At 45.3% G+C, this 14,340-nt stretch overlaps 3 protein-coding genes across 3 annotated transcripts; 2 read left to right on the top strand and 1 right to left on the bottom strand.

The window, feature by feature from the left end:
• The first annotated feature begins 1,245 nt into the window (after positions 1-1,245).
• On the top strand, positions 1,246-4,458 carry COX6A1 (cytochrome c oxidase subunit 6A1). Its single transcript, XM_081966556.1, has 3 exons — positions 1,246-1,406; positions 2,778-2,914; positions 4,213-4,458. The coding sequence occupies exons 1-3, from the start codon at positions 1,310-1,312 to the stop codon at positions 4,291-4,293; spliced, it is 315 nt and encodes a 104-aa protein (XP_081822682.1). The 5' UTR covers positions 1,246-1,309; the 3' UTR covers positions 4,294-4,458.
• A 108-nt stretch (positions 4,459-4,566) lies between these two features.
• On the bottom strand, positions 4,567-11,842 carry TRIAP1 (TP53 regulated inhibitor of apoptosis 1; the record flags this gene model as incomplete). Its single annotated transcript, XM_081966555.1, has 2 exons — positions 4,567-10,756; positions 11,615-11,842. The coding sequence occupies 2 exons, from the start codon at positions 11,840-11,842 to the stop codon at positions 10,667-10,669; spliced, it is 318 nt and encodes a 105-aa protein (XP_081822681.1). The 3' UTR covers positions 4,567-10,666.
• On the top strand, positions 11,822-14,187 carry GATC (glutamyl-tRNA amidotransferase subunit C). Its single transcript, XM_081966554.1, has 4 exons — positions 11,822-11,945; positions 12,292-12,461; positions 12,613-12,716; positions 13,190-14,187. Exons 1-4 carry the CDS (start codon positions 11,847-11,849, stop codon positions 13,249-13,251), a joined length of 435 nt encoding a protein of 144 aa, XP_081822680.1. The 5' UTR covers positions 11,822-11,846; the 3' UTR covers positions 13,252-14,187.
• The last annotated feature ends 153 nt before the right edge of the window (positions 14,188-14,340 follow it).

Here is a 14,340-nt window from a genome sequence, read left to right as displayed (position 1 = left end):
AAGGATTTCAGCTCCCAGAATGCCCCAGCCAGCACTTGGGGACTTCAACTCCCAGAAATCTTTGCTAGCTGGGGGGTTTCTGGGAGTTGAAGTCCACACATTTTTAAGTTGACAAAGTTGTGAAATCTTGGTGTAGAATCTCGGCCGCGTGCCGCCCAGCTGCAAAAGGGAAAAGGCCGACACGCATCAGCGAAGACCTCTGTCCCACGCGGGCGACAGAGCCCAACCCGGGCCAGCCATTTCTGAATCTGCCCCGAGGCTGCCCGCTGCCCGAGCCTTCCAGCTGCCAGCAGCGCTGCGCGTCCGAGAAGGGCTGGCCGAGCGGGCCATCGCGCGGAGCCCGCGGGGACTGCAGCTGGCCCGCCCGTGCTCAGCCACGGCCAGAGGACGGGGCGGAGGGGGGGGGGGTCATGCCCAGGACTTGCTGCTCCTGGCCTGAACGGAGCCTATCCTTCCCCTCCGCCGCGATCTCCAACCCGGAGCAGCGACAGCGATCGGGGCCACCTCGCTGCGGGGATACCCGAAGCTCCGCGCTTCCTCCAGGTGCGGGAAGGCTCTTGCAAGCGGAATAAGAGAGTGGTTGGAAGCACCTGGAGGTCCTCTAGTCCAACCCCCTGCTTAAGCAGGAGAGCCTTCCTTCCGCTCCTCTGTCCCCCACCCGCCCCGGGGGTTGCACCAAGAGCTCTGATGCCCCAGCGCCTTGCAAGGGTCCAGGGGGCTCCCTTGCCATGGGGGAATGAATGGGTGGGTGGGGGAGTGGATGGACGGTCCAGCTCAGGGAGCTCCAACGATTGCACAGAGTAGACTTGGCTCCATTCTCCAGGCCACTTTCTCTTGCAAAGCTGCCTCCCTCCCCTGAAACGAGTCCCGCAAGTGAGATGGGCGGCTATATAAATTGAATACAAGACAATAAATCCGCTTGAATCCGCTCCGCCCAATTTCAAACGCCCCAAAGTCTCCCCGGCTGATTTCGCCCAGCGGAGAAGGAACCGGCGACTTTGCGGGAATGCAGTCCGTGCGTTTGCAGTCATTGCCCCGCCGGCCTTCGTGCGCATGCGTGGCTTTATTCGGCGGGGCTCGACTTTGAGACTGAATTCAGCGCTTCTTCCGAATCGCAGCGAAGCCCCGCCCAGCCGGCCTCAAAGGGAACCCGGAAGCAGCCCGCTTGCGCGCGACTCTGCATCCAAAGTTTACGCAGCCGCGGAACGGCGCCTTTCGGCGCTGCCGTGACGTCACCATCCGCGTCGCCCGCCCGTCATTGTATTTCCGGTTCCGAGCGACCCTCCTGAGGACGGAGGACAAGGTGGCGATGGCGGCGCTCGGCAGGGTCTCGCGGCGGCTGGGAGCCGGGCCGGGCTGGAAGCGAGCTCTGTCGACGGCTGCGGAGCCGGAGCAGCACGGGGGCGGTGCGTGGAGACGGCCTGGTTGACCGGGTGACCTTGTGCTTCTTCCCCCTCCTCCTCCTGTTATCGGGGCCGCCGCGGCCTCTGCAGGCGGGAGGCGGTGGCCCTGGCGCCCCCCAGATAGCATAGAGGCCCGAGTGTCCCCCGCTAGGCGGATTGCGGCCTTGAGCGACGCCCTGCGCGGCTGGCGCCGCCTGGGACTGGAGGCACCGGCGAGGGTTAGGCGCTTCCTTCCCGCCCTGGGGAGGCTGGTCTCAGATGCGGCCCCCGGGCAGCCAATGGACAATATATTGAATTAGGTTTTCACGACTTGGCCTGTTGTGCGAACGGAGCCCATCCAGCTAAGTTTGTGGTTGGGTGGATTGAATGTGGGAGGTGGGTTAATGCAGTAAACCAGCCCAGTGGGGCGTACGAATGTAGCGGTTGCACTGAGGAGCCTCCTAAGGACCGCTCATTGTATTACTTTTACCCAGCAATTTAGGGGCTCTCAAAAAAAGCCTTCATTAAAACGGGGAAGCGTTTCACAGAAGACGCTGCAGACTATTTGGGGGTGGGCTGGCTCTAAGAAATCTAATCTAAAAATCTAATATAAAACAGGATGCTAAATGTACGATGTTAAATTATGTAAGATGCTAAATTACACAGATAGAAAATGTAGTGATTCCAGTTACAGAAGTATCTTTGATTCCACAAATTACTATTTGGAGACTGACACCAATTTTATAAAATATTGACCCTAACCCTAATTCTTCACCTGGATTTCTTCTTGTGGTGTTAGCCTTGCTCTTTTTCTTTTGCTGGTAATGTTCTGGAACTGGTAATGGAAAGGAGAGGCAGTGGTTGAGGAAAAAATATCATGACATTAAGCAAGAAATTATTGCAGTAGAGAGGCTTCAGCTTAGGAAAGGAGTGTCAAACATGTCATGGGACATATTGGGGCTTTCCCTCCTTCGCTAAACTGGGTGTGGCCAGTGCATGATGCACCTGGCCCATGGGCTGGGAGTTTGATAGCCCTGGTTTAGGACATCCTGGTCCAGATATGTTTTTGTTGAATTGCCATGTAGGAACTAAAAATAGTAGTTCGCAAAAAATGCTGAAGCACAAAGCAGCCCAATTTTAGCTTAGTGTCTTTTGTGAATTGAGCCACTGTATAATAAAAAAATAATTCCAAACTAATCAGCACCTTCCACTTTTTCCTCCTACTGGTCCATTTTCAGTTCAGCTACAAGCTGTTCTGCAACAATTTTTTAAATGCACCATGTGCAAATTGAATTAAAAGGCTTGGGTAGTAATTATATTGGTCCTATATTTTAATTTATTGCAAAGAAATAACACACCTTGACTTTCTGCTTGTGTTTCAATTCAATCCACTAGCTCGTTTATGGAAAATCTTGTCTTTTGTGATTGCTCTTCCTTCCGTTGCTATCTGCCAGCTAAATTGCTACCTGAAGAAAGAGGAACATGAAAGGCCAGAATTTATTCCTTACAAGCATCTTTACATCCGGACCAAGGTACTGAATTTGCATTGTTTCTAGACTTTTTCCATGCAGACTTTTGAGAGACATTTGCAGAGAGTTGCAAAAATTGAGGCTTCAATGGGTTGGGTCAGATCCCAAAAGCATGGCCTGGACACCCATTGATTTTCATCTAATATAGGTAGTTCTCAATTTACTACCACAGTTGAGCCCAAAACTATTCTTGCTTATTGAGATGTTTGTGAAGTGGGTTTTGCTCCATTTTAAGACCTTTCTTGCCACAGTTGTAAGTGAATCACTAGTTATTAAATTAGTAATACATTTGTCAAGTGAATCTGACTTTGCTTGTCAGAAAGTTACAAAAGATAATTTACATGACCCGGGACACCGCAATGGTCATAAATGAGTCAGTTGCCAAGCATCCAAATTTTGATCACATGTGTATGGAGATCCTGAAAATAAGTGTGAAAAATGATCAGTCACCTTTTCTTTTGTGCAGTTGTAACTTCAAATGGCCACTAAATGTACTGTTGTAAGTTGAAGGCTACTTGTATTTCCCTTCTTATAACAGTCTCTTCTACACTTGGGTTTGAAGTAGGGTGAGAATTACATTGCCTACCTATTGGGAGACTGATCATAGTTATTTAAGTATCCTGAACTCTTATTAGTTTACAGCAAAGTTTAAGGGTAAGGCATAAAGTTCACAACTAAATTTTGATGAGAAATGAGCTTTATTTCCGATACAGAAAAATCAGTTTCTCACCTAACTTGTTGATTTATTGTACATACAGCCCCTGTGCATGGTCTTCATTGGGCCAATTGCTGTCTCTGAGGCACAATGACAAAAAAATAAAAGGTTCCATTTATGTCTGATATACCCCAGTGGATGCCAACTTTAAAAAAAAAATCATTGCATTATAGCCAAACAAAGCCACTGTTCTGTACATTCAGCTGCACAACATCTTCAAGGATTGATTTTTGAAAATTATTTTTTTTAATTTCCTACTGTACTTAAGGCTTCTTTGAATACAGTTTGACCCCTGGGAACCTCTTGAAAATATCCATGCGGTTTTCCTGCCTACATTGTGGAAGTAGTTTGCTTTTCCTTCTGAGATTCTCCCCCCCCCCCTCCCTTTTGACTTTGCAATCTAGTCTACAGCCTGGGGATTATGTAGTGGTCCCCCACCTGTATACTAATTACATCTGAACAGGTTTAGCTTTTTGAGATAACATTGGCTGGCTGCTGCCACCTTGTTGGTCAAACAGCCATTATAGAGATCTTAATGTATGTATCGTTTAGGAAACTAAAACTACCATCACTCTTCTCTTTGCAGCCCTTCCCTTGGGGTGATGGGAACCATACTCTTTTCCATAATCCACATGTCAATGCACTTCCAACTGGCTATGAAGAGTGACCATTAGGCAAGTGGATCACAGGCACAGCACGGACCATTAAAGGTAGCTGGACCAGAATCAAGGCTGGGACCATAATCTGCATTCCCTGTATTGTTTATTCTGACTTCTTACAGTTGATGTTCTTCCTGTAGAAGTCTCCTGAAATAAAAAATATTCTAGCCAAATCTTCCATTGATTTTTTTTTTAAAAACTGTATCAATACCTTTTATCCTGCTATCTTGAAGTGGGGGGGGCATTATTGAGCTTTATAGATAAAAAATTAAGCAGCACTGTGTGTGCAGTAAAGCAGCGGTGCTCAAATTGTTAAGATACATGATGTAAACTGATACCGTCAAGATTGCTTGGAATTAGAACAAATTATCTTCTAAAGAAGTTAGTTTCCAGTATGGAAACTTGACAAGAAAATGAGTAACCTATCATTTTAGTGGAAAGCAGAATTATTTATCTTGTGATGGTTACTTAATTTTTCAGTAATTTATCTAGACCTGACTGGTCTGGTGGAGTTACTAAGGGGCAAGTGCTATGTTGAGATGCATTACACATAGAATCCCCATCACAGAAGTCAACTCCCTGCTCTTCTCTTTGCCTTGGTGAGGCTCACTTAAAATATTCTTCCCAGTTTAGGCACTGTGATCTAAAACAGACATTGAAAACTGGAGAAAGTTCAGAGGAGAGCTGCCAAGCCTTTGGAACAGCTGAAATATCTAAGTCTGTTTATCCTTTAAAAAAAAGGAGAAAACTGAGGGAAAATACGATAGCTTTCAGATTTGTAAAACATTGTCATATAAAGGAGGGAGCAGGCATGAAGTTTGATATCCCTGAGGCGGGAATCAGTAGGTTGAAACTAGATTCTAAATAAGTACATTTGGTTTAGATACCAGGAAGAATTTCTTAACGGTCACAGCTGTCAGCCACTCTTAATAAGTTGCTTTTTAAAGTTTCCCTTTGCCAGAAGTCTTAGAACACAACTCTCTGTCCAAAATTGTTTTGCAAATCTTACACCAAGCAGATGAACCTCAGGACACCTGAAGTCCCTTTCAAATATGTGATGCAGTACTGCTTAAATTTTTTTACAATGTGATAAATAGCAGTGATGTGTGATTGCATCCTACAGAGATCTTTGTGGTGGGATATATTATCTGTAAGCAAAGTGCAGCAGGGCACAGTATTGGTGTGTGGCTGTACTGTTGGCCTCTGTGAGGGTTCTTTATACAGTAAAGCAGCATCCATTGCTGGTTTGTGGGTAGGAGGTTGATGGAGAGAGAGTGATTCCCTGAAGTTGAGGTTCTGAATGGCTCTTCTATCAGGCAATAAGTTCTGTAAAGCATAACTTCATGTGCTTTTGTCAAAGCATAGCCCCCAGTTTAAACCTAAGTCACAAGTCATTTCTAATTTTGCATTTTAGTTTTCTAATTTAATGTCCATTATTGCCTATACCAGAACACACTTTTCACTGCTCAATCACATTGTAAGGCAGTTTCTGCTGCAAGAGTGTTTCCATACCTGTGACAGCTTCCAAAGTCTTTTCTATTACACAAAGGAAGGTGGGTTTTAGATTGCCTTGGCACATTTGAAGCTTTTACTGGTAAATCTGGGTGTCAGAGTAAAGGATTGCAAAAGAGAATTTTGTCAGAGTGGGGTGGATGCTGGGGGATTAGTCCAGTAATCTCCCTCTGAGTTTCTCTGAAAATCCATGTTATAAACTAAAGATAAAATTGTAGTTTGCTATGGTGAGCCAGAATTTGCTCTATTGTGCTGATAAGTATAATCTTTATTGTTATTGTACTTAAATACAGCGAAATTGATTTTAACCTCACTGTTGCAAAATTATAACAGAAACGAAAAAAGAAAGAAAAAAAGACTAGCGTGTGCATGGAGTGATTGTGGTTGTATTTAAAAGTCTCACAGCCCAAGGATAGAAACTATCTTTAAGCCTGTTTGTTCGCCTCTGAGTATCTTCCTTACTCTGCTAAAGCAGCGAGATCTGGCGATGTCATCCAGTGATGTCAGAGGGCAACCAATTTGTTTCTTGTGCCGAATTGATCACTCTCTGTAGTGCCTTCCTGTCTGCAGCTGTTAAACCAGCCTATCATACTGTAATACAATATGTGAGGACACTTTCTATGGTGGACCGATAGAAAGAGGTCATCAGCCGTTGTTCCACCTGATTTTTTCGCAGGACTCTAAGGAAATGAAGTCTCTGTTGGGCCTTTCCAATCACCAGAGACATGTTGTTTTTCCAGGTGAGATCTTGACTAATAAGCACTCCCAAGAATTTAAAAGAGGAAACCCTCTCCACGCAGCCCCCCTCGATATACTGTGGGGCAGGTTCCTCTCTGTGCTTCCGGAAATCTGGCACCGCCTCCTTTGTCTTACTAGTATTTAGATGTAAGTTGTTTCTTGAGCATCATGCGGATACCTTCTGGACTTCTTCCCTGTATGCTGATTCATCCCTTCCAGTTATGAGACCCAGCACCGTTGTGTCGTCTGCAAACTTTATTATGATTTTGGATGGATCAGAGGATATGCAGTCAAATGTATACAGCGAGTACAGGTATGGGCTGAGCACACAGCCCTGAGGAGAGCCTGTGCTGAGCTTCAGCGTGGAAGATGTAAAGGACCCAACCCTTACCGTTTGTGCACGATCCATCAGGAAGTCTTTGATCCATTCACAAGTGAGGGGAGGGAAATTCAGGTCAGTCAACGTTTCAATGAGAATTCCTGATAAGATGGTATTAAAGCCATAATGCTAGACATGCTCTACTTTTATCAGGTGTTTCTTTAAAATGCTCTTTTCCTGGCAATGCTGCTTGCTGAAAGGAGTTTGCACAAATGATATAGGCTGGGATTCAAAGCTCCCTGCTATATTGCAAAGTCTGAGGTTTTTGATGTCTTGCTGCCTCAGTGGTGGCATTAACTGGAAAAAAACAGGCAGAATTCCTGAAAAACGACCTTTTTTTTTTGCTTTAAGGATTTAACAAGCTCATCCAGCTTAGAAATGTTTAGGAAAGTTGAGGCACCTTAAATCCGTTGCTTCAATTTGGCTATGATAACGATGCCTTCAGTGTTGGTAAGATTTTTTTAATGCTAATGTCACATATTTAATTATTTCATTTCTAGATTTGAAGAATTAAGGATTCTGCACATGATTTGCAGGCCCCTCCAGCGGTTGAGGTCAGAGGAGCTCCAGTAGCCATGTCCTTGGGAGGGCAGAGCCCCAAAGCCTGACCAGGTCACCATGCATTGTTTTCCACGGGGACTGAGGGCCCACTTCTTCCTCCTTTCCCTTTTCCCACATGGGCCACTCTGGGAAGGAGGAAGAGCGAGACTGCCAGGGCCTTTGCTTTCTGGCCTCTGATTTTGAATGTGATCCAGGGCACAAGAGCAGCGGCCTGAGAGGGTGGCCTATTTAACAGCCTTGGGAAGAGCAGTCAGCTTAGATCAAAAGGCAACATTCTGGGGTTGCAGAGGTGGCATCTTGCCTTTGTGGCACCTTCAGAGGGCCTGTAGGCATCCACACAGCCTTAGAATAGACAGATGGGAGTGTTCTTGTTTTCATTCAGACGGGCAGAATCCTTCAAGGGAGAATTCTTCAACTGATCCAGGCCTTCACAGCCCTTCCACCTGCCCCCCTCCAGAGTGTTAATTTCCAGGCTTCAGGAAAACATGTTGGCATTGCAAGGTACAAATTCAAATGCAAAACACCACAGCAGCCACCCCCACCCCGGCCTCCAAAATGTTGCTTAGCCTTGATCCACTTGCCTTGGCCAATATAGGGACGTTCACAGCCCTGATGAGCTATAGTCATGTGAAAAAGTAAACATACCCCATGTCGTTTAAATTAGGTAGACCAGGGCTGTCAAACACGTGGCATCACATCACCTACCTAAACTGTCCCCCACTTCACTAAACCGAGGGGGGGGGGATGCCCACCACGTGACGCATCTAGCCTGCAGGCCGTGAGTTTGACAGCCCTGATGTAGACATACCAATATTTTATCTTCAAACAGTATATGAGAGGTTTTATTGAACAAAATAGCCTATGAAAAGTGGACTTTGCAATCATTTATCCAACAACAAATGAACAGGTCTGCCATTTCCTTGTGGGGGAAAAGGAAGCTCCAAGGCCGATCCCTGAGCCCTTTGGCAGAAGCTCCCTCTAGCAGGCATTTCTCGTGACTGTCTGTCCATCTTCGGAATGATGGGATTTCTTTCCACTCCTCCATGCAGAATGTTTTCAGCTGGGGGTGTTGGAGGGTTTTCTGCACACAGAGCCAAGCGCAACCCCCCCTCGACATCTCGGTGGGATTCAGATCCAGGCTTTGACTTGGCCACTTCTTTTTCCAGTCGTTCCCTGGGGTTTAGGATCACGGTCTTGTTGCATGATCCACTTTCAATCTTCTGAGAGATGCTGCCACGTGACCCTCAAGTGCCCAGAGTTCATGGCAGGGATCTGTCCAGACCCCGATGTAGCCCCAAGCAGAACATTTCCCCCCACCGTGCTTTACAAATAATATCAGGTTCTTGTGAAATTTTAACTTTGTGAATTACTCAGAACATGAGACAAGTAGCTATAAAAATGAGTCAATAGATGCTATGCTTTGTTATTAGATTTTTTTTCATCCCAGTTTTATTATTTTCATGAACAACTCAAGGTAGTGAAGATGCCTCCTGCCTATTTTCCTCACACAACCCTGAGCTGGATTGGGCTGAGAGCGTGCAACTGGATTTTGTCCCTCAGAATTTGTCTGCTGCTTTCTAGATGACTCCACTTTCTCCACCTACACCAAACTGTTTTTGCTGTGTCTTCTGGTCCTACAGCCAAATAACACTATCTTTGCCTTGTCTGTCCAGAGCACATTGTTCCAGAAATTCTGTTCTTTGCTTAAGTGTCCCATTTCAGGTTCCAAACACACAGAGGTGCTTGGTGCTAAGCAATTTACCCAAGGCTCAGTAAAGTAATGTTTAAGTCAGGGTTTTTGAAGATAAAACTTTCCCACTTTCCACAGGGCAGTCTAGAGCAGTCATGATTCATCCCAGAGGTCTGAGCAAATCGGGCTCTTCAGCCAGTCCTGAGAGTTTCAGATTTCTTACATGGGCAGAAGATACAGGAACAACATATTATCACAGCAGGAAATCACAGTTGTTTCCATGGGTCAGAGCTGCCTCTAAACCAGGCTGTAGCCAACTACTTTTAATTAAGGCACATGCCCATTTGACAAGGAGCCTCATTGAGCATTTTGGCTTTGCCATCTGCTCTACCTGCCAAGTGCCTGATGGAGGGGCACACCTCATAATTCCACTGCTCCAGTTAGACTGAGCCTCAGACGATTCCTGGGTTGGTGTCTCCTGAGGCTGACATTCCACTGGTTTAGTTGGGAGCAGCTTCTTTGGACTCAAGAGTTGTCCGAGTCATGGGCCACGACATCTAGGAGTTCATGAGGAAACTAGTCTTGTCCTGATGGTCCTTCTGAAGGTCAAAGGTTTCGTGGCTCACTTCCCATGTTGATTTAATTTGTGCAGATTCATTCTAAGGGTGGACTCGTACACTTTGACATCAATAGGGGAGAGTTACCTCTCGGTCATGTGAGATAATTCTGAGGTTTTTAGGGATTTCTTTCAGGGTCTTGCACTTGTACTTGGGATGAACCTAATGGGACACCCTAGGCTGGACGATGAGTCATTTTGGTCACTGACCATCAAATGCCTGGCCAAATTGGCTGTTGTTTGAAATCTTCTCCACATATAGATGACCATTGGAATGATTGCTGCCTAATAGTTTGGTGATCTTTTAAAACCCTTTCATGGCTCATTGGCTTCTGTAACTTTTTGGAAGGCCCCAGATAATTCTTTCAAGCTAAGCATGGTGATACCACACATTTTAGCAACACGGGGTATGAACTAAGCTAAAAGCCTAAGGCTAAAAATACAAGTTCCTCCAAGTTTCTAATGTTCTACTTATCTAAAACTCTACTTTTCGGCATTTGAGGTAGTCATAAATAGGGGTATACTTACTTTTACTACATGCAAAATTTCAATTATTTTTATTTAAATTTACAATGGTCCACAAAATTTAAATAGTGCATGATATGTATTATATTTTGTCCTCTTTATCAATATTGTGGAAGTTCAAGTATCTGTAGGTTGAACAAATCAAAAATTTCAATAGGGGGATTTACTTTTTCACATGACTGTACATAGGCAATCATGATAAAACGTTTCCCAGCAACAATGGAGATGAAGCAGCAGTAACTAGACTGATGTGACAAACATTGCAAGGAAGCAGCACCCTGTATCTCCCACCCGCATTAGCGGTATTATTTTAGTTTGCCTGTTTCATAGTCTTGGTAGGGGGGAGGCTTGCTGGTGTCGTCAGATTTCTGAAGAGTTCTCAGACTTTTCTTTGCTGGAGCCCATGAATTCCAAGCCTTCAATGGGTATGTCCTTCTCCTTAATAGCGTTCTGAAAGGGAAATAAATGAAGGATATTCTAAAATGCCGAGGTGTCTCAAAAAACATTGAAAGCACTAAAAGTCTGGGACATCTGCAAGATAAATGTCCAAACTGTAGAAAAGAGGCATCATTTATTTTCAGATTTGCAAGCAGAACTTTTTCATGAGGCATTTGGCAACCGTTCAATAATCACTTCCAAGACTGGATTTGCATGACAGCATGAGCCACCAACCACATTTCAGCCTAGCTACCAGGTTGTTCTGAAGGTTGTTCTCCCTTGGGGTACTCAGAAACCTCCAGCTGAGAAAATTCAGGCGCTCAGCTGTGAGTTCCACCAGGGGTCTCCAACCTTGGCAACTTTAAGACTTGTGGACTTCAACTCCCAGAATTCCCCACCAGCATCACCCAATATGCATAACTGGCTGAGGAATTCTGGGAGTTGAAGTCCACAAGTTTTAAAGTTGCCACGGTTGGAGAAGCCTGAGTTAGGCGGAAGGCCGTCATGCGGCATTCCCAAACAAGGCAGCCTCTGGTTGTCGGATTGCTCCCTGCCCGCCCCAAGCCAAAGGGCTCGGCCGGTGCGGGGATGCAGGCTCGGGGCCCAAATTCGCTTCCGGAAACACGCCTCCCGTCCAGCTGAGAGGGGCACTTTCAGAAGCGTTTCTGAACCTTGGTCGCTGGCTGGCTGGGGAATCCTGGGAGTTGAAGTCTGCCCGTTTTCACGTGCCCAAGGCTGAGAGTGGTGGGCTCAGGGTTAACACGGTGCTCTCTTGTCTCCTTCGTGGGCCGTCGGGCGCACTTTGCTGGAGCAGACCAAGACACACACACACACACACACACACACACACCCGCCGCCCCCGCCCGTCACCTGGACGCAGAGCTGGTAGCGCTTGAAGAGCTGCACGCAGGGGTCTCCCTCGGCGCCGGCCTCCCCCTTCAGGAACTTCTCGGCGAACCAGCGGTTGAAGCACTGGTCGTAGTCGCGCTTCAGCTCCGTGCAGGCCTCGCCGACGCTGTTCATGGCGGACTGACGCAGCGCCCCGGAAGTAGGCGCGGCGTCACTTCCGCGTCGACGCCGGAAGCGAAAGCGGCGCATTGATATGCTCGGCTGCAGGTGGGTCCGGCGGGGCTGGAGCCCCTTTCGCGCTGCGCTCGGCTGCAGGAGCGCCTCTTCGGCGGAGGGCGCCGGATCCGGCCGGGTGAGTGGGGAGACCGGGCGCCCCACCTGCCAAGATGACCGAGGAGCGGGGCACAATTAGGTCTGAATATCCCCCGGGCTCTGCTGCTTTGGGGACCGACAGGGAGCTTCTCCAGCTCGGCTTTCCGTTGCATGATTTAGCCTGTTAGGAACGGGGGGGAGGGGGGGGGGGGCTTTCCCTGCGAAATGAAACGTCAAGCCTAAAAAAAATGTCCCTTGTCCAGCTGAATTTCTCTCCGCCCCATTTCTAAGAGTATATTCCCAGTTGCCACACAGTATAGTTTGCCGGTATTTGTTATTATTTTTTGCGATGCTTAAATGCGCTATTTGAAAAAAAAATGTTTCAGCAGACAAAAATTACTTTGGAGTTGTTGGATCATCTTGAGCGACTGGCGCTTGTCGACTTCCGCAACTGGGAGGGCGTCCGCCGTTTAGAGAGCGCAGTTGAATTCGCTGAACAACTTCAAGCGGTGAACACCGATGGCGTTGAACCCATGGAATCGGTGCTGGAAGATAGGTAACTACCGGGAGCCCCCGATCGTTTCTGGAGTTTATTTTCTGACTTTCCAGCTCCAGGACAGCCACGCGGACTTGGTGTTGTCAGGAAGCCATTTAATTGTGTATTTCTAAGCTTCCTAGCAGGCTGATGAATAATTTGTGTTCCTCAGGCATCTCTACCTCAGGGAAGATAATATTTTGGAAGGGAAATGTGCAGAGGAACTACTGAAGAAGGCTGCAAAGACAGTTGAAGGATATTTCATAGCTCCACCAGGTAACATTTTGCAGGGGGCACAGAGGGAAATCCATGTTGTAGAATGTTAAACACTTTTTCACAATGTGAATGCAAGAGAAGTTTCATTCTATAGAATGCAGTAATGGTAGGTCTATTGTATCTCTAAGAAATACCATTCTGGATTTTGGCACTTGCCTAAATTATTGAATTCAATATTACATGTGCTTAATTTCAGTTATTCTAGAGAGTATAATTTGGTCAATACTGTGTTGGAAGGAACACAAAGAGCTGCCATGAACATCCTTGACAGCTGACATTTTCCATTTAAAATTTGTAAGGTGTTGCCTTAAAGTTCATTTTTGCAACTAGGAGTACAATTGAAGCTTGTTCTGATTTAGCTTTATAGCACTAGTAGTTGAATTATATATTGGATAATATAATACTCAAATTGTATTTCTAATAGAAATTGCCAATCAAAGTATTTTATTCCTGCCAATCTTTGTTTGCACTAGGTAACATTCCTCTGCCAAATGTAGAAGAGAGAAATACTTTTCTTCACAAGGAAGATTCTTAATAGAAGATCCAACTTGAAATGACATAATTGATTGCTTTTAGACACATTGTGCATTGTCATCTATAATTTTTATATCAAGTACTTCATATAATTTGGGGAGGAACAGGAACTGAAATGACTGGTATCAGTTAGCCAAGAAAAAAAGACATGGAGCTGTATGGATTAGGAAAGAGTATCACTGACCCAAAGTTTAACACAAACATGGTGTGCGAACATGTCTAGAACTTCTTTTAAACCCCATACAAGAATTCTGGTCATATTAACATTTTGTACTAGTTTACTGATACATTTTATATGTTAAATATTTTAATCACCAAACCTCAGCCACCAAATCCCCCAAAAGAAACGCATAAATTGTGTAGAGAGTATGGTCAAAAGTCATGAAATGGGGAAGTTCATAGGCCCAACCCTCTAAAAGTTTGGAAAACTGACTATAGAGGCAAAACTGGCCATAACTTCAATTCCTCCATAAACTGAAGCGCTGTGGGCAAATAATATATAACCATGGTTAGCACTTCTCAGTCAGTCCAGGAGGAACATGAAAAGTATCCAGAACTGTTGTAGCTTGAAGCTTAAATATAAAACTATTGAAATACAATCTTAAGTGAGCTACTGACTGCTAATCCATAAGCTGGCAGACATTAGCACATGCCAAGATCTACTGATTAAATCGTATTCACAGATCCTTAAAATGGAGTGTTCAGAACTAGAAATATCAGAAAAAGTGACATTAATAAATGACACAGTGCTTCTGTCTTTGAAAAAAAAATCCCAGCACAAAAGAGACCATGTATTACTGCTGAGGGCAGAACATTCTGCAAAACTGAATTCAAACATTCACTTTATGAATTCAAATTACTGTTACCTTGTTATTTGGTCATGAAACAGAAAATATTTTCCAGGAAAACTGAATAAAATGTAGCACAGTTGCTTTTATACTTTGAAATTTATTTTAATTATTGCGAAAGAAGATGTGTGGTATTGTGTATTAAGATATGCTGTGGCATTTAGATTTAATTAACCGAAGAACAATGTTCATGGTCTTTAAAGACAGTTTTCAAGATGGGAATGAGTTGCTTCAGAAATGTA

Source organism: Natrix helvetica, assembly GCF_964273705.1.
Source record: "Natrix helvetica genome assembly, chromosome: 14".
In the NCBI taxonomy this organism is placed as follows: Eukaryota; Metazoa; Chordata; class Lepidosauria; order Squamata; family Natricidae; genus Natrix; species Natrix helvetica.
This window is presented reverse-complemented; position numbering and strand designations above follow the sequence as displayed.

Excerpts from the sequence above, each read along its gene's own strand:
- COX6A1 (XM_081966556.1), top strand. The coding sequence starts at position 1,310 with ATGGCGGCGCTCGGCAGGGTCTCGCGGCGGCTGGGAGCCGGGCCGGGC. Across the intron at positions 1,407-2,777 it reads GCCGGAGCAGCACGGGGGCG|CTCGTTTATGGAAAATCTTG; the intron begins GTGCGTGGAGAC and ends TCAATCCACTAG. Across the intron at positions 2,915-4,212 it reads ATCTTTACATCCGGACCAAG|CCCTTCCCTTGGGGTGATGG; the intron begins GTACTGAATTTG and ends TTCTCTTTGCAG.
- GATC (XM_081966554.1), top strand. The coding sequence starts at position 11,847 with ATGCTCGGCTGCAGGTGGGTCCGGCGGGGCTGGAGCCCCTTTCGCGCT. Across the intron at positions 11,946-12,291 it reads AGGGCGCCGGATCCGGCCGG|CAGACAAAAATTACTTTGGA; the intron begins GTGAGTGGGGAG and ends AAAATGTTTCAG. Across the intron at positions 12,462-12,612 it reads GAATCGGTGCTGGAAGATAG|GCATCTCTACCTCAGGGAAG; the intron begins GTAACTACCGGG and ends TGTGTTCCTCAG.